The 27168-nt window shown below is 38.4% G+C and overlaps 1 protein-coding gene across 3 annotated transcripts in view; it reads left to right on the plus strand.

The window, feature by feature from the left end:
* Positions 1-27168, plus strand: part of Ptprg (protein tyrosine phosphatase receptor type G) — a 693584-nt gene that overhangs the window by 155592 nt on the left and 510824 nt on the right. For all 3 annotated transcript variants that reach the window (XM_070018858.1, XM_070018857.1, XM_070018856.1), the window contains exon 2: positions 10664-10768. In XM_070018858.1, the coding sequence (XP_069874959.1) occupies positions 10664-10768 (105 nt within the window). The remainder of the gene's footprint in view (positions 1-10663; positions 10769-27168) is intronic.

Below are 27168 nucleotides of genomic sequence, written 5' to 3' on the forward strand. Positions count from 1 at the left end.
CACCAAGCTTCAGCCAGGCGGCCGTTTTTCCTCAAGTCTGTCTTCCCTCCTTGTATTCTCTGTGGCTTTATCATTTATTTCACTTCATTTTTGAAGTTTGTTCTCCCGTGTATACAAGCTAAGCTCCAAGAGGGCAAGAGAATATGAAGTACCCATTCATTTCTCCAATGATGTTGTTCAATGACGCATTCTTGAGTGATATTTGCCTTTGTCTTAGGATACTCCTTAGAAATTCTATTTGGCCACAATCATTTAGGAACTACTTACACAGATGGTAAGTGTGGAGGGAGAAAAGAGATTTGGCTGACCAGAGGAATGAAATGTGAGGGACTATAAAGCCACAGACCATAGAGTGCATGATAGGTCTGCATTGAAGGGGGAATCTCCAGCCTGGTTCTGGGGTCACTGGGGTTTGATTTACCAGAATGGATGCGTAAGAATTGGGTCTTCATCTGAAGGGTGTCATGTTTGGTGTGTACTCTATATTTGATCCTCCGATGGTGGGGCCTAAAGTTTGTACTTGCCATTTTAGAAAATATCTACGTGGCTTTTGGTTATTGTGGAAATATAATTGTCTTTAGTCTGTTTTCTGTTAGTATAGCCATTATCATAAAATGAATAATTTATAAAGAATAGAAATTTGAAGCTCGCCATGGCTACACATACTTGAATACCACCAACACATGAGAGGAGACAGGAAAATCATGGGTTCAAGTCTAGCCTTAGGCTACAGAGCCAGTGGAACAAGGCCAGTCTGGTTACATAACTAAGGTATTATCTAGCTTCCTATTTTGGAGGCTGAGAAGTGTAAGAGCTTGTTATCTGCCCAGGACCTTCTGGGCTAAGGACCACACGGCAAGATGGAACAAGCATGCCAACGCCCTAGACAGCCCACAGTTCTTTCATTTCATGACTGGATCAATCTGTTCATAGGAGCTGTGCTCTCAGGAGTCGGTCATTCACCAATACCATTCACATTTGAATTTGGGCATTTAGTTTCCAACAGAGGAAATTTGGGATATACATCCTATCCATCCCATTGACTTATCCCTGAATTGGGGAATTGTCCTTTGTGGGTGGGCTGTTGGCATGTTACTAGAGTTGGATATACTGAGATTTTTAAAGGGCCGCCCAAGCCATACTTGAGCAATGTTGTTGTTGCTGTTTGCCTATTTTTTGTCTTGTTAAAATATACATATTTCAATATTCCACCTGCAGTATGTCTGTTATATCGCACTTGAGCCATGTTATGAAGCTTATTTCTCATGAATGAAATTGTATTAGTCACAATTAACATTTTAAACAAAAGAATCTGAGTGGAGAGAATTCATTACTTCCTCATTTGTTTCTTTACCTTAAGTTATAATAATATATGTAAGCTGGGCACCAGTGACTCATACCAGTAATCCTAGCTATACATGAGGCTGAGATCTGAGGATCCTGGCTGGAAGTCAGTATAGGCAGGAAAGGCCATGAGATTCTGGTCTCCAATTAACCACCAGAAAACTGGAAATGACTCTGTGGCTCAGAGTGGTAGAGTGCTATAGCCTTCAGTGAAAAAAAGCTCAGGGACAGCATTCAGGGCCTGAGTTCAAGCCCATGACTGACAAACCAATAAAAACAAAACAAAACAAAAAAACCCATGTAGTTGTACTTGGATCTTCTCAACGTGGTAGAGAAACTATATTTTTTTCTGGTAGTATTGTTGTGAAAAATGCTTTTTTTTTTTTTTTTTTTTTTTTAAGGGATTGAACCCAGGGCAAGCTGTTAATCCTTTTGCTTTTATTTTGTTGTTGTTGTTTTTCTGATAGTGTTGTGCTAATTCTGCCCTACCTTGATCTTCCTACTGTCTCCCTTTTGCAGCTGGGATTATACATATTATTGTGCTCAGCAGAGGAGCACGTTTTTATCTTAAGTTTCCAACAGTGGTAGGAAGAGTAGCCTAGACAGCTTCCTTCTTTTGAAACTGTTCTGTCTTTAGTTTCCTTAAGGTTCCTCTACAAAGTTTTCACTTGTGATGTTGTTGATTTTCTTTTGAGTAAGTGGAGTAGCTAGCTGTTAACTTAGAAATGATTTATGTTGTCAATACTTAGTTCTGTGAAGAATATTTGTAAGGGGCTAGGGTTATAGTTCAATGGAAGAGTGCTTACCTCACAGGCATGAGGTCCTGGGTTTGATCCCCAGCACTAGGTAAAAGGAGACTAGAGAACAGATGAAATACAGTATCAGCTGTGCAGGCTTGAGAGTAATACCTGTCTCAGAACAAGTAACATACATTTTCTGAATAATTATACCCGACTCTAGTATCATTGGAAGAATTATACAAGCCAGTATATTGATTCCAATTACAATAGTGCCTGCCTCTTACGTAGTGATTGACTTAGTAAATAACTTTTAATTGAGCCAGTGTAAACTCAGATGACATATTAAGAAATATAAATGATATTTATATTTCTGGATATTTGTGAACGTTCTTTGAAAAGCTGGTTGCTATATAAAATCTAGGGAAATACAGATACTGGAGCTCTTTTTTTTTTGCCTTTATCTGTGTTGGCAACTAATCACACACACACACACACACACACACACACACACACACACACACACACACAAGTGTGTATGTGAAATAAACCATCTATGTGTATGGTCCTTTCAGTATGGTGGCCACCAGTGTACATGCAGCCTCTTGACTGTGTTTGTCATATTTGTATCTAGTTAAGTATTATAGGAAATGGCACAACCATAAAATTGGAGAATGCATTTGTGGCATTGAACATCATCACAATGCTACCTGTGAATAAGCTTTATATTCCTGGAAATATACATGGATTCTTTGCAGACCAAACACTATTAAAGCAAACCAAAATAATTGTTTTACTTCTCTCTGATGTTATAATGGATTTGAAGTTGAACCCCACCCTTTTTAAGAGGGTGTTGTAATAAAAAGTGAACCACAATATTTCTCAGTTTTTCTTTACAAAGGTACCAAGAACTTTATTATAGATCAGTTTTCTGCTGGGCTCTGATGGCTACCTACTTAAGAGGCTGTGATCTGAGGATTCCAGCCAGAGCAGAAAGTCCATGAGACTCTTATCTCCAATTAACTAGTACAAGCTGAAAGTAGAACTGTGGCACAAGTGGTAGAGCCTCAGCCTTTAGTGGAAAAAGCCAAATGAAAGCATGAGGTCCTGAGTTCAACCCTAGTACCAGAATACATACACACACATACACACACATTTTCTATGTGTACTTTTCATTCTTGGCTATTCAAACTGTAACAGAATTAGCATGAGAGCAGTAGCACTAATATTTTTTTCTTTTTAATAATTCCAGGGTTGGAATTATTATAAAATAATGAAAAAAGTTTAGGATTTTGCATTTCTACCTGATTTAACATGTTTGAATGAAGTAGTGTCTCTTTTGTCTCTTACATCTCTTTTGTCACTGAGGGGAAAAAACCCCACTGCTTTGTGATCTCCTTTTCCCTTCATTTGCCTCTGAGCTTTAGTAACTTATTGTATGAAAAAAATCATGGCTCTATATTAAGTCTCTTTAACACCATTAGATTATGAAAAATATTTCCTGGCAGGACAATAGGTACATTTGAATATGATAAAATGGGCAATCTACTGTAATAAAATCTATTGTATTTGAGGTTAGCTCAGAATCCCACACAACTAGAGAACCCATCTGGAATTCTTCCTTAGTTGCAAAAAAATAAAAATAAATAAATAAAATAAAACATACTTTTTGATTGTACTTTTTTGGGACACTCACCAGGTACATTTTAGTACAATTAATTGCAATCTAGGCACAAAAGAGATGAGAGGCTGATCAGAATGTTTAATTACGTTTAACTATCATTTGATACTTTTGCCCATTGTGGACACAAGAAAGATAAAGATATATTCATTTCAAACTATTGTGTAAGATTTAATGTTCTTGAATCCTCTTTAAAATTTAGAGAAAATTATGCTTGATTTCACCATCGTTGAGGGATCTTTAATTTGTTTGTTGTATGAGTAGTTATAATCAATATAAACAGCCTGCCTAACTGCTTGTTTGCCATTCTGAAAAAAATCTGCATTCTGCACAAGAAAATAAAAGTGCCTGTTGCTTCTTTTTAGGTGGCTCATTTTTGGCAGTGATTGACAGATGACCTAGGACTGTAGTGGAGCTTTCTCCATCCATCCATCCATCCATCCATCCATCCATCCATCCATCCATCCATCCATCCATCTATCCTCTGCAATATTTATTTTAGCATTCAGGAGCCAGAATATCTTTGTTCTGCTGTTTTCAATTTTGTATGGATGTTTTTCCCATTCTCCCAGGCTCCATACTCTTTGGAATGACCTAGAATCAGATCAGTAGTTAAGTGGAAATACTCTTACACACGACCAAACCATTTTGCTTTGGGCACAGTCAATGCAACTGTATTGTGCAAGGAATTATGGGTGTTAGATATTTACTATGACCTTACTATTTAGCCTTTGTCTTAGAGCTGCTTTGTCTTGTAGGAAATGACAACACAGAAGATGTCTAGTGGACATCACTGGCTTGGGTGAGAGTTGAGACTGTATTGTGGAGAAATGCAGTGTTCGGAAATCCCTGATGACTACCTGTCTTCCCTTCTTGCTAGGTATATGACACTTCCATACACGAGCACATACGTAAAGAGTCCATTTTTTTCAAGAAAAAGAAGACATTTCTAGCTACTCAGGAGGCTGGGACCTGCAGGATCAATATTAAAAGCCAGTCCAGACTCTAGAGCCCAGCAAAACTCCTTCCTGAAGGCATGGCTCAGGTGGTGGCTCAGGTCATGAGCAAGCAAGCTGAGCTAGTACCAGGCCCTAAGTTTAAACCCTTGTACCAATCAGTTTAAAAAAAAAAAAAAAAGAAAGAAATCATCCTTTTACTTTGATTTTAGTTTATTTATCTGCAGATTTGGCTGAGAAATATTTTGTATCCATATAAGACAACTTTGGTCTTTGTTTTTATTTTGTGTGGCAGTACTAGGGTTTGAACTCGGGGCCTTGCATTTGCCAGGCAGTTGCTCTGCCCCATGAGACACATTCCCAATCCTTGTAACTACCTATTCTTATCTCCCAAACTCAAATGAACCTTCCCTCCATCTCACAGTAAAATCTAGAAAAATCTATCCAAGTCAAGAATGCTATTTAATGTGGTATTCAGAGGAGCTGGGCTTATTGATGGAAAACTTTGTCTGCAAATTAACACAGAAGACTTAAACACAACTTCAAGTTATTTCCCCCCAAGTCAGAATCTCTGTGCAACGCTGATGCGACTGATCACGCAGAATCCTCCTGAAAGCTTTCAGGTTATATATCTGCTTTTAGATTCCCAGAATAAAAACATATATTCTCATAAACCATGTCCAGTAGCTCTGGGAAATTAAATCATGTACATAGGAAACAGTTTTGTAGATATCGTCAGTAGTAGGTATATTTTTATAGGATATTTTTATATCATAGGATATTTTTATAGGAAAGAATTGGGCCTTTGGGTCTGGAAACAGTTTTATCTTTTTTGCTTCAGGCTGGAAATGAGGAAGGCTAGGTAGAAGTTCTGAGAGGGGAGAGAGTTTATGAAAACTCCCTGATGAAAATACCTGTCACTCATTTAGCTGTCTGCCTAGCAACCAAGTTGACTTAAGATTCCTCCTGCTGAGTGAGATGTAACAATCATTGGCTAGTTAATACTATTGGTTTTGAAATCTCTACTTTCATTTAGTCAGAACTAAGAAACGCAAACTGTCCTGTAGGATGGGAGTGGTTAGATTTGTTCTTTGCAATCCCGTTTCATAATTATACAATCCAGACCCTTGACGACTACTTAAAATTCAAATTCCTCATGCCCAGGTTTACCAGTGAGTTGGGAATATGTGTGTTTCTTGGTTAAAATGACATTAGAGTTGATTTGTTAGGCAAGGGAAATAGAGCTATGTACTACTGGGTTTCTTTTTGTCTTATGTAACAGCCATTGCAATTGCTTTCAATATTGCATCATGATTAAAAACCCTCTTAAGCTTTTAGATAACAAATGACTTCAGCTCCATAAACTATAGTGGGCTTGGTGCTGTAGAACTTGCTAGAAAATCTGTTTGCAGAACACCATTTCCTTCCTATTCTTAGTCACATGGTAACCATACGCAGATTTACACTTATTGTCTGTTTGGAAGAGTGAAACTGACTGTTTTCATAAGCATACTCCATTTTTAATTGGGTAATTAAGTTGCTGACATAAGCAAGTATGCAATTTCACATTAAGGTAAGGATCCGTAAAGGCATGCATTTGCATAATTTAATTTTCTGCATAGAAGATATTGAAAATCAATAGCATGATTCATAGCCCTACCATATCAGTGCCATGCCACTGTTGGTTGGCTGTGGGGGCTTAGGAGAGTACTGGGTATTAAAATTGATTGAATTGGGTTTGCTGACTCTGGAGCTTTATTTGGGAACCACACAGACTGCCAATAAAATATTAAGTTGTTTAATATACTCTCTTATATGTCTTGGACTGCTATTCAAATAATGGTCTTTAAGAATTGTTTTAGAAAACTCACCTCATCATTGATTGCAATACATTTGAGGACTTCAACTTTTGTTTTCCTTTGATGTACGCACTGCCAGTCATGCATGATTATGTTGTTATTAGGGGGCGGGGCAAGAAATCACTCATTGCTTCCAGATACAAAGAAAAAAAAAGGAAGCTAAATATAGCCACCTTTAATGAATAGTTTATCTGTCAAACAGAAAATCTGGTGCCAAGTGATAAAGTCCTTTGCTGCCATGTTTATTTCTGAGTTACTTCCCTGAAGAATTGTTTAATGGGGGCCTTGGGAATTTTCCCTTCTTACTTTGGGTATTAAATGTTTGCTGTTTCTGATAGGTGGGCATTGGCTCAAAAGACAGGCTAGGAGGGGGAGAAGGTAGTGTTTTTGTGGTGGTTTACGGGAATACACACTGATGCCGGCACAGAAGTAGTAGGTAGATGCTCTCTTGTAGATGCTCCCTAACCTGGCCGAGCATGGCCTTTCCGTAGCATGTGCACACATTCCTTCATTCATTCCCTCCCTTCTTATGTGCAGGGGGTTATGTGGTGGTCCCCTGTTGGGAGTGGACTGGCAGTGGTCCCGGAATATATGCGCTCCTATTTCCTGGGGACCTAGAGCCCCTCATACATGCTGTGTGCCTTTGGAAGTGGATTTTCTTGCACAGCCTGAACTTGTAAGTCCTATAGAGTAACCTCAGTTCTGTAAGCCAGGGAACACAACGTGAATTTCCCTTCACCGGTGTGTAGTTAACACTATCACATTTCCTTTTTGTCCTACGAGATCTACTTTTTTGACAGGCACTTCTTCTGGGTTTCTAATCCCTAGTCCCACAGAGCCATGTAGTTGTGTGGCTCTGGCATCATCTACTTTTCTGGGGTATCTATTCTATGCTTAAATGTCAGAGGACAGTCTTTTGATTTTTTTTTGAATTGGATGTTGGTATGGATTGACTTTTTTTCTGTTCGTTAGTACTGGAGTTTGAACTCATGGCCTCGTGCTTATCTGCTACCATTTGAGACGTATCTTTATTCTTTATTTTTTCTTTTTTGCTTTATATATTGGGATAGGGTCTCTTTTTGTTTTTGTTTGTTTTTATTACCTACCTGTGTCTCCTGCAGAACTGGAAACAATACACTTGGCTCTTTTGTTGAAATGAGAACTTCCTTTTTGTGTGAGGTGGCCTTGAATTGTGATCCTCCTGACTTCCTATGTCCCCTCCAGCACCCTGATGATCTGCATCATTCTGGGGAAGGAAAACTACTTCCTTATGAATAAAAGTGGGAATGGGTAGTTGGGATTATGATTTTATATTCTGCCTGTTATACAGAACATAGGAGTCAATATGCTTAAAGAATACACACCTTCTCTCATTTTCTGTGTGCTTGGCTCATGAGCTTTCTGGATAGAAGTCTGTTTTGCTCAGTTCAGATTTGTTTATATGCATTTGAACCACATTCTTATCCATTCTGCAGCAGGCTGCACCTTTCTGCTTAGACAGTCCTTTACTTGTGTGGGTTAGATCTTGAGGGCATGAGTTGGGGATGGCAGAAGTGAAGGGAATCTTAGGTACATCTCAGTAGGGAAGTTAGTTGGCCCTTTTCTCATTCTTCAAAATATAGTTATCTGGACCCAGAAAGAGTCTCATGTGTTCCTATAATCCCAGCTTGCTGGAAGGCTGAGGCAGGGCTTTGGGGCTAGCTTGGGCAAATAATAGTCTTAACCAAACCAACCAACCAGTTGACCAACCAAACAGTTTACTTGTAGAACTCCTTATCTATCCCCTTTCTTATTTATTTCTGGGTCCCATCCCAAGTAAGTTTAAAGGCATACGTTTATTTTGTGTTCCTATCTGTTCTGGGTTCACAGACTTCAGTTCTAACAATAGCCTTTTTATGAAAGGAGAAATTGATAGTCAGAAGTTGAAATGACTGTGTTAAGGACACGATCAGTTTCACTGAGGGATCTTTTGTGTAATATGGAGAACAGGAAAAATGTTAAGAGGTATTTGGATTATAGTCTTACTACCTGAAAAGGTTAGGATAGGGCCTGGTTATTTGTGAATCAAGCAGTCACCCACAAACAGAGCAGGTTCTGCAAATCCAACAAACATATTTGATCAGTAGATGTTTATAGAGAGAAATGAAGAGGAGACACAGAAAACAATTTAATGGGCTCCAGTTTAGTCAATCCACCACTCCATTTACTTACATCTTAGCCCAGTAATTGTTTACAACTTAATCAGTTAATTGGCTACAGAGCTTGCTGCACCCAGCCAAGGTTAGTTACTGCAACTAAGCTCAAGTCTGTCCCACCTCTGCAGAGGTATTTTTTGTTTGGTAAGTCCCGTTGTCTTCCTAGCAGCTCCTCTGAAGCTGGCTTTGTTTTGTTTTTTCTTTATTTTACAAAGAAGAAAATGGACAGGACCCTGTTTTACTCAGTATCTTAATAACAACAACAACAACAATTTGGGACTAATTAGTTTGAAGCACAGTGTACATTATAAAGCTTATCTTATGCACATATAAGTAGTCTAACAAATAAGTAAGTCTAACAGTTATTTAGTGTGTGTTAGTGGGGAAGAATAGATTGGCAAGGTAGGAGATGAGAAAATTTAGTTTTGATCTCTGGCAGGTTACAGGGTCAACTTCTAGTGCTCTGAATGGCTCATCTGTAAAATAATAGGTTGGATTGGAAGATAAGGAGCATAAAACCTTCATTGTAGTTAAAAAAAAAAAAACAAAACAGAACATTGACTGAAATTCTTACTTTGTTATTCTAGACCAATAAAGAAAGAATAAATGTTGTGTAGGTGTGTGTTTGGAGTTCATTAGAGTCCCAGTTTCTCATCTCCTGGAAGGTCTTGGTTCAAGCATTACTTATTGGTGTTTGCAATTGAGGTGTCTGCACAAAGTGCATTATATGTTTCTTCATTTTCCTTTCTGCTGGTCCCTTTCTTACCAAAGCTCTCGGGATGATACTATTCACTATTGTGTTTCCTCCTTCCCATCCTTATCTTAAACTGAAGAAGATACAGTTCCTCTAACCATTTTCTTTGCTTTTAAAAAGCACCCTTGATTTTGTTTGGGTGCATTTAAATATGAACATAGTCAGGTGGAGTGTTTTGTTTGAAGATAATTCCATTTCATTTTGATTCTGGGCACCTGTGATGTTTGTCTTTGTACACATCCTTGCATTCAGGTGTGGGCTCACTACAAGAGAGATTTGCATCCCTGAAGGAGATGGGAGGGGAAGGGCTTTGATGGAGATTGCAGGCAGATGGAAACTCTTCATAATGGTGTAGAATTTTTTTGTTTTAGCTGCATCGATGGGATTCTTTTTTTTTTTTTTTTTTCCCCTTCAGAAACTTGTTATTTAGTAGTGTTCTTTTTCTGGCATCATCTGCCTGGAAGGGTTTCTTACTTCAGATCCTCAGTACCACAGGTGATTTGTGGCTTGTGGATCAAGGTGTGGGAGATGAGGCCTGACACAGTGCTGTGGTTGGCTGGCAGAGAAACTGGCTTTGATGTAGGGATATTTATGTTTATCCCCAGGTTGGCTACCTGCTTACCTGTGTGTTTGCGGACCAGTTAGCATCTCAGGGCCTGAATTCTTTTACCTGCAAAATGAGTACAATGTCCTCTAGCTCTGGGAAGATCAAATCAGACTATTCTAGGCTTATTCCTAGGACATATACCAACTCTTTGCATAGTTGGAACCAATACCACATGTTCCAATTCTTCTAAGAGTTTCACCTTGGGCACATGAAAATGTCTGCACTTCTTGAGTTCAATTTGCTTATTGTTGAGATGAGTATATCTATTGCCTGGTGGTATTTGGCAGATTAAGTAAAAACATATGTCAAGTATTTCATGTGTTGTGTATTTGGCCCAGGGATCATTGTGGACTCTAGTGAATATTATAATCTCTCTGGAGTTTTCTGTAGTTGGATCTGCCTTCTAAGAGAAGGAGGTTCTATTTATTCATCCACAAGATCTCCCAAGTCTGTCACCTAGTATATACATCTGTCACCCTATGTTGGATGGGATGACGAGTTTGTCTAACTGTGGTCGCTCTCTCTTCCAGCATTGACTGAAGGCTATGTCGGGGCCCTGCAGGAGGACAGACACGGCAGCACAGTGCAGATCCGAAGGCGCAAGGCGTCAGGTGATCCATATTGGGCCTACTCCGGTGAGTTGAACTGTCCTGATGGAACTATGCCATTGTGCTTTACTGGCAAGCCCAGGTTTCCCCATGTTCTCACCTGAACTCTGTCTCTGGAGTCTTTCATTCAATGGAAGTTTGAAATAGCCAAGCCTGCGTTTCCTCAGGTGTTAAGCACTCTTAATTCATCCTTCCACCTGTCTTCTCAACCTTTCCTCCCACCCCCAGCATTTATTCCCGAACTTTCCTTATTAATGCGTTATTATACCAAACTTGTAACTTTCTGAAAGACACGGCCTACCTTTTAGTGGTTGTGATTTCAGGATGTGGAAGATAACAATGGTCATCTTAAATTGCTTCAATGTCAGCTAAATATTACGTATGTATCAGCTGCAGAAGGGAGTCTCATCTTCTATGAAGTACAACCTTTATTTTAGGTCCTGTTGGTTGAATGTATTGTAGTTCTTTACCATTGACTGCAGCTTTTTTCATGTTTATTTTTAGTCTCCACTTTTGAGAGAGTGAAATGAGAAAGCATTGTAATGAATATTACCCTGGAAATAATTCTCTTGTATTTAGAGACCTGTCTAGATTCTGGATTATGTTTCTCACAATGAGCAACAAGATTTTGAAGCTCAGAAATATATGGAAAAAGGATTATTGCTAATTAAGGAGGAATACTTAAACAGGAAGATAGACCACCTTGGAAATTTCTTTGGCACTGAATAATTCACATTTCTTGTATGAAAGAGCTTGGAGGCATAGAGAATTACTCTTCATAATAAATCTATGTATTATGCAATGTTGTTGATTATAGAGCTGGGAAATGTCCTTTTCATAGTCATACTGTGGTTTTAAATCCTGAATTTCCACCTGCAAATCTTGTTAAATTTATGTCATTGTAAAATTTATAGGTCTGATCTTTAATTAGACCTTATCTATTGGCTTTTTGCATCCTTTTGTCTATTGATAAATCTCCTGCTCCTACAGGGAGAAGAAACTATCAGTTTTGTTTCGCTGCTAACAGATAGTTATTGTGAAGTCTTCCATCACACCCAGTTCTTGGTGATTAGAATGATTTAATTAGAGCTCTTTTTGTCACTATTTTTGATAAATGAAGGATATCAGGCCAGGAAGGACAAAATTTTATTATATATTATTTTTTATTTTTTATTTATTTAGTATATTATCTATTATTTTACACAAACACATATCTATCTATATCTACCTTTATATCTATCTCCTCTTGCTAAGGAGCCCAAAGTAAATTTATTATTTTGTACTCTGTGGCTCTGATATGAGACAGAAAGTGGCCTGCTGTTTATAGTTCATCAATTTAGAATAATAATGCTGTTAGTCAGGGAATTGGAAGTTATATCCCATCAGCATCTCTAATTGTAAATGGCAGTGAAGAGATGAAAAGCCTAAAACTTCTCCCGTTATGCAGTTACAACAGGACTTAGATGGTGCCATCTTTGGGATGGAGCCATTATTGATGTCCTTGTCTCTGGAGGTGAGGGTTAATTGATCTCCATTTGTACGTGTGGAATGTGTTTTGACTAAATTTGAGTCCTCCCTTTATATTTGGAAGGCCTCATGATTCAAGTTTAGGGATTGGCACACTTTTTGCAGAAACATCTAGATAGGAAATGTCTGATATTTTTCTGACCATATGGTCTCTGTCGTAGCCGCTCAGCTCTGCCATCACAGCACAAAAGCATCTACAGATAATTCTCGCAGACTGGCTGTCTTCTCATAAAACTTTATGAACACCAGAATTTGAGTCATATAATTTTCATGTGTCAGGAAATAATCTTTTGTTTTTTTTTCCCTGAGCCATTTTAAAATACAGAAAATCCCATTCTTCCTTTGCATGTTTTGCAGAAATATGTTCCCAGTTGGTTTGAGTTCACAGGCTATTATAGTTTGTTAATCGTTGTTTTGGTAGATTTCTTCTCCTGTGCAATTTATATAGGACAGTCAGTTAGTTATTTTTCAGAGGGCTATGAGGTGGTTTAGCAGAATCAGTAACATCATTGTTAGTGTGATGGAGAAAAGGATAAGACAGAGACTGGTTCAAGCCTGAAATATTCAGCACCAGAAGTTAAAAGTGAGGTGTAGACTCTTCTGCCATCATATGTACACACATTCAACAAGTTTTGAGTTTTGGATAGCTTAGATTTTGGATTTTTAAGTTAGGTAGACATATGTACAGGTCTTTGTACATAAGCAGTTCTGCTTAGAAATCTACCATGCCAGTGGTTTAGTATTGTCCTTAGTCCATGAAGAGTTGAGGTCCCTCAGCTACTTCTTAGTGTCTAACCAATAAACAAAGAGCAGGAAGGTGTAAAAGTTGGGATTTGTCTTGATGAATTAGGTCCAGTGCCTTAAAACCATGGCAGAGTAGACAGGAGATTATTAGCTACAACAGTATAACTTTGGGCATAAATTTTGCTTGCAAAGCAACCCCAAAGAAAAGCCCTTTCTTTGTTGAGAAAATGTTTATAAATTTATCACAGTTAAATGAAGCCATTGTTCAAAATTGGCTTATTGGTTCGTTTTCTAATCTCACATCTGCAATTCTCCAGTGAGATATGGCCATTTGGTGCTTTAGGAGTAGAAGCGTATAAGAGTACGAAATTTTGTAGTTATATTTTTAAACCCTGGTTCTGATAGCAATATAACCATTATGTTTTTTGAAAGAATCCTTAATTGCTTGGAGTATTGGTTTTCATTTGTGAAGTAGTGATAATATTCCTTTCCTTAAAGGGTTTTGTGGGGATAAAGAAAGATGATGTGTATGAAAAGTTTTAACACAGTCTCTGCCGCGAATCCAGTACTAAATAATAACTGCTGTTTTTGGCACTGTTAAGTCATCAACTGTTGTTGATGTTGCTATTACTGGATTTTTCCTTGGGTTGTCAGTTTACAGTGGGTGACTACTAGATAACACTAAGAGTTGAAGAAGCAAGAGTCAGTCAAATTTACAAGATTTCCCATTCAGGGTTTGGGAATTGGTGTCAAGTTTACTCTGAAGTTCAAAGGTGGGCAAAGTACAAACTACAGCTTCTCTTTATAACTCAACTTTTATTAGAACACAACCATTCTTATGACTTTGCTTATAGTATGTTGTGTTTTGTGCTATAATACAGAACAAAGTGTTTTTGACCCATACCTTTTGACTGAAAGTGTTCAGATACGATTTGTCTTTACAGAAAAAGTTTGTCAGTTCTTTTGATGCAGCCTGCATTTTGAATAGTTCTTGAGTCAATTGAAGAACTGTTCAGGGATGGAGAAGAGATCATTTAATTTCTTTGCATTTCTCTGGAGCTGGAATATTCTCAGTAAGCCTTTTGGATAGCACTCACAGTGATTATAGTGATCTTATTTTGGAAAGGCTGAGTGGCATTTGATATGTTTTGGGGAGTGGGTCAAGGAGATGAGTGACTGGTTACTATTCTGGGTTGCTGTATCTTGTGCCTTAGGTTGCTGTGGTGTAGGGTTGGGTTTGGTAGATGATCCTAACATCATTATGTCAGTGGTATACTGTAAGGTCCGTTCCTGGATGGCAAGCAGACTCCACCTTCCTCGCAGCAAAGTCTCTGCCCAGTACCTGCATTACCTAGGCAACTGGCACACCTGAAAGAGGTCACATCTGCATCCTCTGAGGTCACATCTGAATTTGATGTGGCCACACCTTTCTCTGCCTATGCCTTAGATAAGGCCTAGACTAGGCCCAGATGCCCTCTTTTCTAGCTCTTTTCTAGCTCTTTCCCAGCTCTTTTCCCAGCTCTTTTCCCAGGCCTTTCCCATCTATGTGGAGGCCTGGGAACCAGCCTGGTTCCAGATGGCCTGGTACCAGCCAGAATGATGAATAAACCTACCCCTTACCTGAATACCACGTGCGTGGTGCTGTTCTTACTTGGTCACCTCTTTTTTTACACATACTATCCCAGTCACTCATGAGAGTTATAGGAAGTTTAGAGGTTCTTTATAGGATATTGTCTTGAGTGAAGTTCATTAAAATTAGGGTGACCTTTCTGTTTTCAATTTAGGACTAACCAAACTAGTTCATTTTTACTGAATTACTTTGCATAATGCAGATATCCTGTTTCTATTTGAAATATTATAAAAAGCTATACTTTTATAGACTAATCAGACAGTTCCTTTGTTAACAACTACAGTTTTAGCATAGAAGTTGATTAGGTTTAGGAACCTGTTCTAGATTCATTGTGGCCATTTGAAGATGGGTTACCTCTTGTTCTTTATTTGATCTGTTGTATGAAAGGGTCATACCATCTGAGTTTCATGTGGAAACACTGTCCATAAAAGATAAGAAGTAGAACATAAGACATTGTGGTTCTCTGTTAGTAGTATCCATGTCATTTCAAGATTGCTTTCTATCTTTGCATTCTTTTTCTTTATGCCAGGGAAGAGAGGGGGGAAAAAAGAAAATGATCTCTTTATTTCATGCTGATTTATACCAGAAAAAAATGCAGTTGCTTCAGGCATCTCATTAGAAATCATAAAACAATTCCTCGCTGTTGATTTTACATAGCTAGAGATGTAGGTATTTTTCTGTGTTACTGCAGGTGATGACAGCTTATGATTTTTGGAATTTTCCCAGAATTTCTATAATTATTCCATGAAAAGTAGCACATGTTGGGTAGGTCACCATTGCTGGGAAGAGAAATAAGAAGCAAATCTGGAAGAAGTTCAAGTGGAGATATAATGCATTTTTGTAAACTGATCTACATGTTGCCCTTCAAATTCTTACTTGGAAAAGAGAAAAATCTTGTCCCTTCCTCCAGATTCTTTACTGTATCTTTAATACTGTCTCCTGTTTCTTCTGTGAATAAAGAATTTCTGTGAATCAATACAAAGGAGAAATCTCTTATCTTTAGAGGAATCCAAAATTTTGATAAGCAAAATTCCCTGCAAAAAGTTAATGCATTGGGCCAGCTGAAGGTCAAATGAGATTATTCTAAAAAGCATTGCTTCCTCCAGCAGGGACAACCAAGGTCCTTTCTAATGGCTTTGGTGTTGATGACCTGCTACACTGTAAAAACCAAGATGAAAGGACCACATTTGCTAGCATGGTGGCCATAATCATAATGCTCAGAAAAGCTGAGGCAGGATGGTCTTGCCTGGGTTACTTAGTGTGAGACACACACACACACACACACACACACACACACACACACACAGTGTGAGACACACACACACACACACACACACACACACACACACACACACACGATAAACCAACAAAATCAAACCAATCAACCATCCAAACCGTAAATTGAGCCTACCTTCCAGAGTGGCTTTGATCAGTCCAGAAATGTATGTTAGCCCTTGAAAGAAACTTTGGATCCAGCTTGGTGTGAAGGAAATAGTAACGGTTACTTTTTAATAATATGCCATTCTTTGTATGTTTGTATAAGATCTTGTGAAAGACACATGTCTGCATGTGAGTGCATGTGCAGGTATCTGTCTGTTTCCCCAGCAATTGTTTTTCAATTTTGTATCCAGATGGACAGATAAAGGTGGATCTTGCCAGTTTGTGCATATGCACTCATTATGGGGATCCTGCCATAAATATTGACAAAGAAGTGGGTGATTTACTAAAGCTATCACCGTTGGATCTCTTTAAGTAATGAGCTTGCCAGGTAAATTGAAGACATAATTAAATTCTTTAACATTACATTTCCATGCCTATTTTTAAGAATGTCTATACAGGGTAAATCAAAATACACCTTCCTGCCAAAGCCTGCTTTTGTCATTAGAAGAATAAAAGGCACTGTACAAGCTTGAGGTTTAATAGTAATATTATCTATTATTTGCCCTTCTTTTGAAGGCCTCCTAGAGTCTTAAGTGAATTACTTTCCTAGAGACTTTTTCATCATAGATCTCCTCTGATCCCGTGGTGCTACACCAGATCAGTCTTGAATTCATTCTCCCATAAGTAATCCTAGTGATGAATAGCCTTGACCTCTAACCTTGACCTACCTTTCGTGTGTGTGTGTGTGTGTGTGTGTGTGTGTGTGTGTGTGTGTGTGTGTGTGTGTGTGTGTGTGTGTGTGTGTGTGTGTGTGTGTGTGTGTGTGTGTGTGTGTTTTCTGTTTTGTGCCAGTCCTGGGGCTTGAACTCAGAGTCTGGGTGGTGTCCCTTACCTTTTTTTGCTCACGTCTTGTGCTGTACTTCTGGCTTTTCACTGTTTAATTGGAGATGCGAGTGTCACTTACCGACTTTCTTGCCTGGGATTGACCTTGAACTGTGATCCTCAGATCTCAGCCTCCTGAATCACTAGCATTACAAGTATGAACCAGCAGTGCCCCATCTTCCTTATTAGTTTTGCACAGTCTTTAAAAAAGAAAAATTGAATACTGTGAGCCATGTTGGGTTCCACTGTAGCCAGAAAAGCTCCTTACAGAATTGCTTGTGAAAATGCTCACCTATAAAGATTGGCAGATGATTTGCCACAGTGGGCAAAGGCTTTGAGGCATAATAACACTCTGAAAATACCTGGCACGGGAAGAAGTCCCATAGGTCCAGATTCTGTGCTAGGGTAAAGAAAGCAGGGGGAATGATGCAGAATGTTGCATTTCATCTAGTTGGAGGTATAGCATTACTTGTGATTTAGAACTAGGTGGAGGTTTATGGCATTACTTGTGATCCAGAACTTTAGCTGACAATTGGTTTTCTGTATAAGATCACTGAATGGTCAAGGATTGATCAATGGGAAGATGAGGGTGGGATAAAATAAAATGATGAGGTTGTTTTTTTGGGGATTTGTGAGATAAAAGGAAAGAGTCCATGGAAATTTATTACCACTGGTACATGGGAGAGAAAGCAAAATGGAATGTGCTGGATGTTCCCTATTGTGATTGAAGATGGTACCACATTTAATTTAAAAATGAGCAAATGTGGAGTGGTGGGTTGGCAATAAAAAAAAAAAACTTGGACTTGAACCTATTAAGATGTGGTTTATTGTTTTGTCCATTTTTCTTCTGTTTTGTAGACTTTATATTCTCTTAAGTAGAAATTTGTTCCTAATTAATCTTTGTACTTCCCTGTTTCTACTTCAGTGTTTTGCAGTGAAAGATCTGCAGGGAGGAGATAAATAGTGGAACAAACTGTAAATTATCTGTTCCTTGTCTGCTTGATCTGTGGCTACAAGGAGAGCTAGGGTGAGAAAGAACACATATGGCCACACACTAATCACAAGCTCTGCACAGAGAAGAGAAAATGCATTGCCATATGCTAAAGGTACTTTGTCTATGCTTTAATGTTGGCCAAGATTTTTTTCTTTCTCTCTTACTGTTTAAAAGAAATGGTTCAAAAAACCCCTGCAATTAGTTGTTTTTGTTGTTTCTTCTCTTCCTCTTCTTCCGTCTTTCCATCTTTCCTATTCTCTTCTTGTTCTTCCTTTTCTTTCTCTTTTTTCTCTTCCTTCTTCTTCTTCCTTCCATCTTACAAAACTTTATTCAACTCCTTACCATTCCAAAGTTTCTTGATCTCTTCTTTCCAGTCAGTTTCATAAATGAAACATGAAAGGCATATTGTAAGAAGATACCACCTCATTCTTTAGTTCTTTGTAACCCTTTGCAAGCATATTAGGAAGATGAAATACAGCTTGATGCTGTGTTGGGATCCTGTGAATCATATCAGTGGTAATGATTTCAGTTTTTGCTGTGATGCGACATTTGAAACATGGGTAAGTGGTAGGCTGAGAATTTGAAGGTAACATGTTGATAGAGTCTGTGGAGGGTTTTTTGGCAATATCTGTAAAATGTTAAATATCGATAGTCTTTCATCTAGCACTTCTGTTCTCAGGAAGTTACATTTCAGAAATACTTGTGCTTGTCCTCAAAGTGGTACAGTGTTTAAACAGCCAAGTGTCCATTGGTAAAGATTTTCCTTACATTGAAATGCTCAGCCAACATCCATCAAAATGAAGTTGAGCTTCAAGATGAAATAGTGTAACTCCTTAGAAAGCCAGAATCAAAAGTTCAGCAAAATGAAACATTAGGAAACGTACTTGAAATGCATAGGGTGGGGTCAGGGGGAAAAGGCTAGAAGGATAAAGAAGAGGGGGGAAAAATGCAGACCAGAATCCAATGAATATCTTACAAAATTAAGAAGAATGAGGGAAGAGGTGGATAGGGGAGGATTGGGTGAGAATGTTGAAAGGGATGACATTGATCAAGATACACTGTGTTTATAAACTACTTTGCTAAATAGCAACTCTTCTATACAACAATTTAAATATAATAAAAATAAGATGTTAAAATGATACGGATAATATGGTCGCATTAATGTAGAAAGTACAGAGATGTAGAGACAAAACCAGATTTAAATTGTGGTTATTGGTGAGAATTGAGGAATATGCCAGGATATCTTTTAGGAGAAATATATATACTTAGAGAAGTATATCTTGAGTTTATAAGTTTCTCATACCAGTATATCCATAATTTAAAAAGTGATCCTTTATTTTAGAATAGATGGCTGAAATCTTATCAAAGTTCAGGCAGTTTTCTTTGTAACAATTTTGAAGGGAGAAAAATGGAAAGTCAGGAGGATTTCCCAAAGGGAAGCTAGAAGAAAAGCAAAAGTGTTGTTTTTTTTCCTCTTGGTTAGCTGTATCTAAGATTTTAAGGTGAAACATTTTCACTAGCAATCCAAATTGTATAAAATGCTGATATGAAGCAGGCAGAAATTAATGAACTGATATTGACTTAGTTTGAAAATGAACATCAAGATTTATTGAGCAAGCAGTAACTATTGACCCAGGCAGAGATAAGGTCAATATTTACTTTGACATAACATAAATCCTTATATTCATTAATCTATAAATTTTAGTGGGTCTACACAAGGCACACGGGGAGTTATATCTAAGTATATATTTTTCATATCTGTGATGGATCAAAGTCAGGCATCCTCTTTTCCTCCTCATAAATCTGAAAGGATGATCTTCTGGCCTTTGAAACTGACTTTTTTTTGGGGGGGATAGAGTGGGGTAGATTGTGGGTGAATGAATGAGTGGTAGGATATTATTTAATAGCTCAAAGGAAAAGTACACAAGTTTAAAATACATGCCTAAGAACCAGGGAGCGATTATTTGAATGTGCTCTGTGATTTACTTAAAAGTTATAGGTCTGTCTTTCCAACCTAACAAAATGTACTCATTTATTATGTCTGATTTGGTTCATAAAATCTACTTCCTGGTTTTATAAAACAGAGGAACATTCTCTCTTTCCTTCTGGATGTTGTTAAGCTTAGGTTATGTAGAATTTTCCTTTGACAAATAAAATATCTTTGGCATATATCTTTCTGAATACCACTTTATTGGCTTTTTTCTTGTTGAAATTAGTAAGTGGGATTGAACTTTTATGACTTGTCTTGTTGCCACTGCTCCTGGCATGGTGTTCCTGGTAGCAATATAAAATTAAGAGAAAGTTGTTTCACTGGATTGTGAACTTTCAGTAGTACCAGTGTATTAACAGAAGAAGTGTGTAATATGTGCTTAAGGATTGAATAAATTCAAAAACTTTCAGGGTCACCTAGACCTGAGCAGTTGACTTTTGTCTTACATGTTACCAAGTATGTTACTGTGATAATCAGTTTAGGAGGAGGAAAGGTTTAGTTTGTAGCTATGGTTTTAGGAGTTTCAGTTTATAGTTATGTCAAGGAAACTGCTCACATAGGGATTCAAATAAGGAGACTCAGAGAGGCCCTTCAGAAGCATGCTCCCAATCATTGAGCTTGTGTCCATTTCAACTCCTCCCTATAGGGCCATACCCTGCCCACCAAAGGGTCATTACAGATTGAACATATAGACCTGAACTGTTCTTTGAGTGATGATTTTAGTCTTCAACGCTTGTTGGCTTATTCTGTAGTGACGGACACTGGCTCCTACTTCTTAGCTGGTTATGTTTTTTGATTAAAAGTAGCATGTCTTCTTGGTTGTCTTCCATGCTATCAGAACTTAGCTTTCCTATATTTCAGTGACTGTAAACCTCATTTTCTATTATGGATGTAAGACCCTGGTATAGTTTTTTAAAAAAATAGTAGTTGTATGTTTATCCTGTAGAACCTTGCCTTCATGAAAAATAATTTCTAATAGCTTTAAGAATCTTCACTTTTCAGCAATGACTCTAGTCTATTATATTTTCCACCAGTGTAGCATCATTGAATGTCATTTTAGGTCGTGATAAGTTCTCTGCTGTGATAGAAGTATTTGACTTTAATGAAAGACTCTACTATGATATGTAAGTATTTGACTTTAACATAAAAGTCATTTCTTCTTGAGTGCTCTTTTTTTTTTTTTTTTTTTTTTTTTTTAAATCAAGGAGGAACTCATACTCTGGCACTCATAGATTTTTACACTTTTGCTTGTGTCTTTTTCTTTTTCTTTTTTTTTTTTTTTTTTTAAGATTGATAGAACCTGCCCTAGAGTCTTTAGCTGATAGAATATCTTAGAACTAGACTTTGTAGATTCCATTATTTCTTGGTACTAGTCCTGTCTGGCAAGTCCTGCTAGTTTTCTGTTGGAATGTGTTAAATTTCTTATTAAATTATATTTAAGATTTTTATAGAACATTGGCCTGTTTAAGAAAAACTTTATCTAAACAGTGATACACCTGGTATTCCAGTATAAAAAAATAATTTGTCTTGTATAGGAGTTCTTATCAACATCATGGAAGAATTGGGAGAAGCTACCCTAAAGTTAGAGTAATCTGTGGTTTGAAAAGTTATAAATGGTATGTCATTTCTTTGAATTAGTTTAAAAATAAAGGAACTTCTGCTTAGCAAGTGTAAACCCCCAAGTTTAAACCTCAGGATCAAAAACTAAATTTGCGAAAGCATTTAGAGTCCTGATTTAGAAACCTTAGCTCATGGCATGTACTGGTTCTGGTATTGTGATACACTTAGACACCCTGAAATTCATAGTTGTTCTTAGTCTCCTAAATTCAACCTCTACCAATGCCCTAGGGCATCTTTTCTTTACTTAGGAATGTGCTAAGGATCTGAAGGGAAACCTCTACATTCGTCCTTCATTGTCCAGTCCAAATATCGGATTTCTTAAATGTTTTAAATATCATCTCTTTGTATTCTGCTGGAGGGAATTCCAGAAAGTATGGAGGCTGACTTGATGATATTTTGGGATGTATGATATATTGATTAACTTACTCCTTTTAATTGATCTTGATAATCTCCCATGGAACTGAAAAGTCACTGGATTCAGATTTGTTTATATAGTGATCCACAATTTTCTAGTTTGCGGGCCACTCCCAGGACGGAAAATTAAGCTCCTTCTTGAAGCTGTGTGAAATTTTCTGCTCCCAAGGGTATCATTTAGTAGCTCTGACCCAATTATTGATGACCTCTTTTCCTCCTGTATATAACCCAGTTTTCTCTCTCCCACTATTGCCCCTCTTCCAAATGTCAAGACTATATTCTTCCTTTTAGCAGGCATAAGTGCCATTGGCACAGTCAGTATTGATTGGTCACTGAGAGGTTTTAGCAGGAAAGTATAATGTGAACTTTTCCTAGGTTGTTTGACTAGTATTTATCAGGATGAGCTAAGGCGGCTTTAGTGTGTTTCTGTTTCTGGGACTTACTGTGATAATGGGAGGTATTTTCTTCTCACTGTTGTTAAGTACAGAGTCTACACTCTGCTTGAGGAGTGGTTTTGACACTTTTTGAAGATCCTGTGGCTTTTTACATTCTTACACCACCTCCTAATGAGCTATCTTATAACATCTTTTTCAGGTAAAGATTGCCCTTTCTCTCACCATCCACTAGGGTGTGAAAAGGAAGTTTCCACACATAAGGAAGGCCATTGGGCAGCTCCCCTGCTATGCCAGGAAGGGGCAGTCATGCCACTGTACTGCACTGAGCCATACTGTTGGGATCTTTCTTCTGAGAGCCCATAGAAGTCCTTTTCTGGACTGGTTGAGTGTAAGAATTTGTTGGAAATGAGTGATGATGTTTTAGCCTCTCACAAAGCTCCTTGACAGACAGGTGGCTTGATAATAAGGGCAATTTACTCTCACACACCACTCTGGGCAGCTTCCTTGTACTTACTCTGCCTTTTAGAAATTACAGGTATTGGCTTATTGATACTTCATGGGCTCCCTTGGACCTTCGAGGCACATTCCTTGTGGTTTTCCATATATATGGCTTCAGGAGTTGGAAAGTCATAACTACTGAGTTATGAAGTCCAGAGGTTGAGGGGGGGTGGCGTGGAGCAAATCTACCTCTTTCTTATTTCTGTTTAAAAACAAGTGAAATGTTCCTCAAAGCACTCCACTGCTTGACCAGACAAACCTCATATTTTATTGGCCCACGCCTAGGTTACATGCTCATGCTTAACCAATCTCTGACTGGAGGAATGGAATTAACATGATTGATTTAAGTCTAAACAGTGTTTGCCCAGCACTTGTAGCAGAAATGGATATAGTATAAATAGACTCTGGTAGTTACTACTAACATTGCTGCAAATGACATTTTGAAGGGCTCCTTTGGAAAGGCATCTGGTATTGAGAACCTCCCTGTCCACTTCTGTCCACATTGGCCATATGTGGCTGTTTAAAGTTGAACTAATTACGTACAATTGTAAAGTTTCTTTTCTCAGTCTCATTAGCCAAACTGCGAGTTCTCTGCAGACATTAGTGGCTTCAGGCTGCCCTTTTGTTCAGCTTGGGGATGGAGTATTTTCTTCCTAAGGGAAAACTCTGTTGGGCAATATTGTTCAGAGGGCGGAGATATTTTAGAGGAGTCAACAGATCGGTATTTATTGAGCAGCCACTTAGTCCCTGGCTTTGGGTTAGTTGCTGTGTCTTAATGGATGCTTATAACATAAGATAATGTCTTTTCAGGAAGGGGAAGTGAGTTCCTAGAGACTTTTCCAAAAGATAAATAGAAAGCATTAGGTTCTAATGTTGATTAAGGTCTTTCTGAAAAGCTTTCATATAGCTCCTACAAGCTTCTTAATCCAGGGAAGCCTGTTCCATACTGGCCTACAACTTCCTTCTGGGGAATTTGGGAAATTGGGCTTAAGTTAGAATTCATAAACTTTTTTTTTTTTTTTTTTTTTGCCAAGATTCTGTATCTTTGGCCAAGTCAGGGAATTACAGTGAGAGCAGTGTATCTGGGGCATGGGCAGGGTTTTTGTCCTATTGTCAGTTTTCATTCTTGGAGTCATTCACTGAAAATTATTTATGAAGCCCTGGCCAGGTGGCAAGCTTAGCTCCAAACAGTAGGACTGCTCTGGAGAGCAAATTACTTAAGGTTGCATGCCTAGCTGGTGGAGAAGGAGTGAAGCATCCCATCATATAGTCATGTGAGATGATACAGTAAATTTGAAGAGTGATGAGAAGGGAGAAGAGCTCTGTTTAGCCTTGGAAGACCTCTTTGGTGATATTTGACCAGAGACATAAATATATAATGAGGGGCTAACTTTGCTGGATATGTAGGATAACCATTCCAGGCAGAGGAAAAAAGGACAGCCACATAGAACTGAGAAAGATTAAACAATTTGTCTAAAATCCCTCTACCAATTTTGATTAAGCTTCCTTTTGGAACCTTCTGACTTAGAAGTTTTGCATTGTGCTTGAGGAGGTGTTCTCAACTGGGGACTGTTTCATCCTCTAAGGAACCAAGTACAAATGTCTGAAGACATTCTGTGCAGTAGTGGTGTGGGCCATTAGTACGTAGTTAATAGAAGCTTCGGTGTGTTAAGCATCTTGCATGTAGAACACTTCACATGAGATCTTTCCTGCCTTCAAATGCCAGCAGTGCCAAATTTGGGAAAGTCCTGTAGTAGAGATGCACTAGAATTGATCGTTTTTACATAGTTGGTCACCACAACGCTATGACAGTTACTCCTTGCTAGGCAGCTATCGACTAGATTTTCAATAGAGAGTGTATTGAGGGACACACACACACAGCAAGCTTGGATATGAGGGATGACTGGAGTGTTGGAGAATCCAGTGAGTGCCACGGAGTGTCCAGTCTTTGGCGTTCTGAAGTTGAAATGGGAAGCTTGGCAAATGAGTCACAACAGTCTGTGCCCTGGTAAAAGCACAAATCACGGTTGTTTCTGATCACGGTGAAAAGCCCACCTCTTGTGTCAGTCACGTGAGGATGATGAATGACTTGGTGTTGCCACAGTAAAGAGGTAGTGAGATTGCTTTTATTATGATTGTTTTACTTTCCAGGTCTCTGATGACTACTCCATGTGTCAACTCTTTGATCTAAGAGGCTGTTATGAAATAATATCCATTTTAGTGTTGCTAACCATGAAGGCCCATGAAGAATCGACAGGCCAAGCTGCTATAGCACCATAAGAAAATTTATGGTTGTCCAGTTGTAAACTTTGACAAGTCACTTCAGGGCTGGGCAGGGAATAGCAGCTCCTCACTTGATCACCTGTAGCAAATGAGTCATTGACAGGCAACCATCTCCTACTTTTTTTTTTCTTTTTCTTTTTTGGTCAAATGTCATCACCTGAATATTTAATGAGTTGTATAGTGGTATAATAAAGGCCACAAATACCTTCCAGGATGCCTTCCTCTCCTCTTTGTACACATCCCACAAAAGGTACATTGTAATTGGCTGTGTGTTTATTGATTCATCTCTTACCTCTCGGATGGTCCTTAACTCCCACAGAGGAGGTGGTTGCTCTTGTGTACCAGTTCATGTGCGCAGCCCTCTTTCCTGTGTTTGGATTTAAAGATGAAATTCTTGTGTTCTCTATCCCTGTGGGTCTCAAAATGTTCTCCCTTCCCTTTTGAAAACGAAATTTTAGTATCAATATTAACAACTGACTTTGTACATTTAACATAGCAAGACGTGAAATATTCATCCTGATTATTTAGATGTAAAGTCTCCTAAGAATTGAAAAAGATGGAAGGTTAGTCAGATGCCAGGTACATTCTGGGATGTCTTTTCTTTTTCTTTTTTTTTCTTTTTTTTTTTTTTGGGTCCGGTTATGGGCCTGAACTCTGGGCCTGGGCGCTGTCCCTCAGCTCTTCAGCTCAAGGCTAGCACTCTACCACTTGAGCCACAGCACCACTTCCAGCATTTTTTCTTTTTGCTTATATGGTGCTAAGGAATCGAACCCAGGGCCTCAGGCTTGCAAGGCAAGCCCTCTACCACTGAGCCACCTTCCCAGCCCTGGGATGTCTTTTCTTTAATTGGGTATGCTAGCGTCTTACCAAATTGTTGTCACAATCCTTTTCAGTGTGTGTACACGTGATATTCCAGCTCTTTCTCCTGTTCACAGGTAAGATTGAGAAGCTTGTTGATGGTGGAAGTCATGGAAGACATAATCCCTTCCCCCCTTTTCCCTCACCCCCCCCCCAAAAAAAAAAGGTTGGCCTTATTTTAGGATCTTTTTCCTGCCCTGGCTTCTGGCTTCATTCTTATTTCCAGAGTGTTTTTCCCCTTCTGATACTAGGCACTTGAACTCAAGGGTCTGGGTGTTGTCTCTAGACCTTTTCCCTCAAGGCTGATGCTGTACCTCTTGGGCAACACCTACTTCCAACTTCTTGGTGGTGAACTGGAGATAAGAGTCTCACAGACTTTCCTGCCTAGGCTGGCTTTGAACCACTATTCTGAGATCTCACCCTCTTGAGCAGTTAGGATTATAGGTGTGAGCCACCAGCTTTATTTCTGGCATCATTCAGAAAGCCTCTTCAGGAATGCTGGTGACGAGAGACATTATTTTTGGAGATAATTATTTCTTTAAGTTTTCTCTTTTAAGTCTGATGTCTCTGATGGGTACATTTTCTAGATTTCCATCTGTATATAAAAAGAATAGATTAGAGATTTCAGATTTGTCTGGCGGAACTAATGTCTGCATTATCAAAAGGAAAATAGGTTGTTATCGCAAATGTATTATTTAACACTATTATTATGTTAAAATGTTTTTTTCCTAATTAAATATGCTAATAAATAGCCATCAATTATTCAAACATATTAGTTAGAAAGTAGGACTGCCAGATTCTGTTTATTAAAAATAAGCAATTTTGAGTTAGATAAATGTTACATCATATTTTTTTATTTCCTTTGGTTTATTCAAAATAGAGATTATTTTTCTTGTAGTAAATCATTAAAAAAAATCAGCATGTAGATATTCCCAAATGTGTAGATTTTTCTTTATATGGATTAATTTCATGTTAACTCTTAAATATAGAAGAAGCCAGGCGCAAGTGGCTCATGTCTGTAATCCTAGCTACTCAGGAGCCTGAGATCTGAGGATCACGGTTCATAGCCAGCCCAGGTAGGAAAATCTGTGACTTTTTTATCTCCAGTTAACCACCAGAAAACCAGAAGTGGCGCTGTGGCTCAAGTGGTTGAGCACTAGCCTTAAGCTGAAGAGTTGAGGGGCAGTGCCCAGGCCCAGAGTTCAAGCCCTA

The sequence above is a fragment of the Dipodomys merriami genome, unplaced genomic scaffold (assembly GCF_024711535.1).
Source record: "Dipodomys merriami isolate MVZ:Mamm:240054 unplaced genomic scaffold, mDipMer1.0.p SCAF_13, whole genome shotgun sequence".
Lineage (NCBI taxonomy): Eukaryota > Metazoa > Chordata > Mammalia > Rodentia > Heteromyidae > Dipodomys > Dipodomys merriami.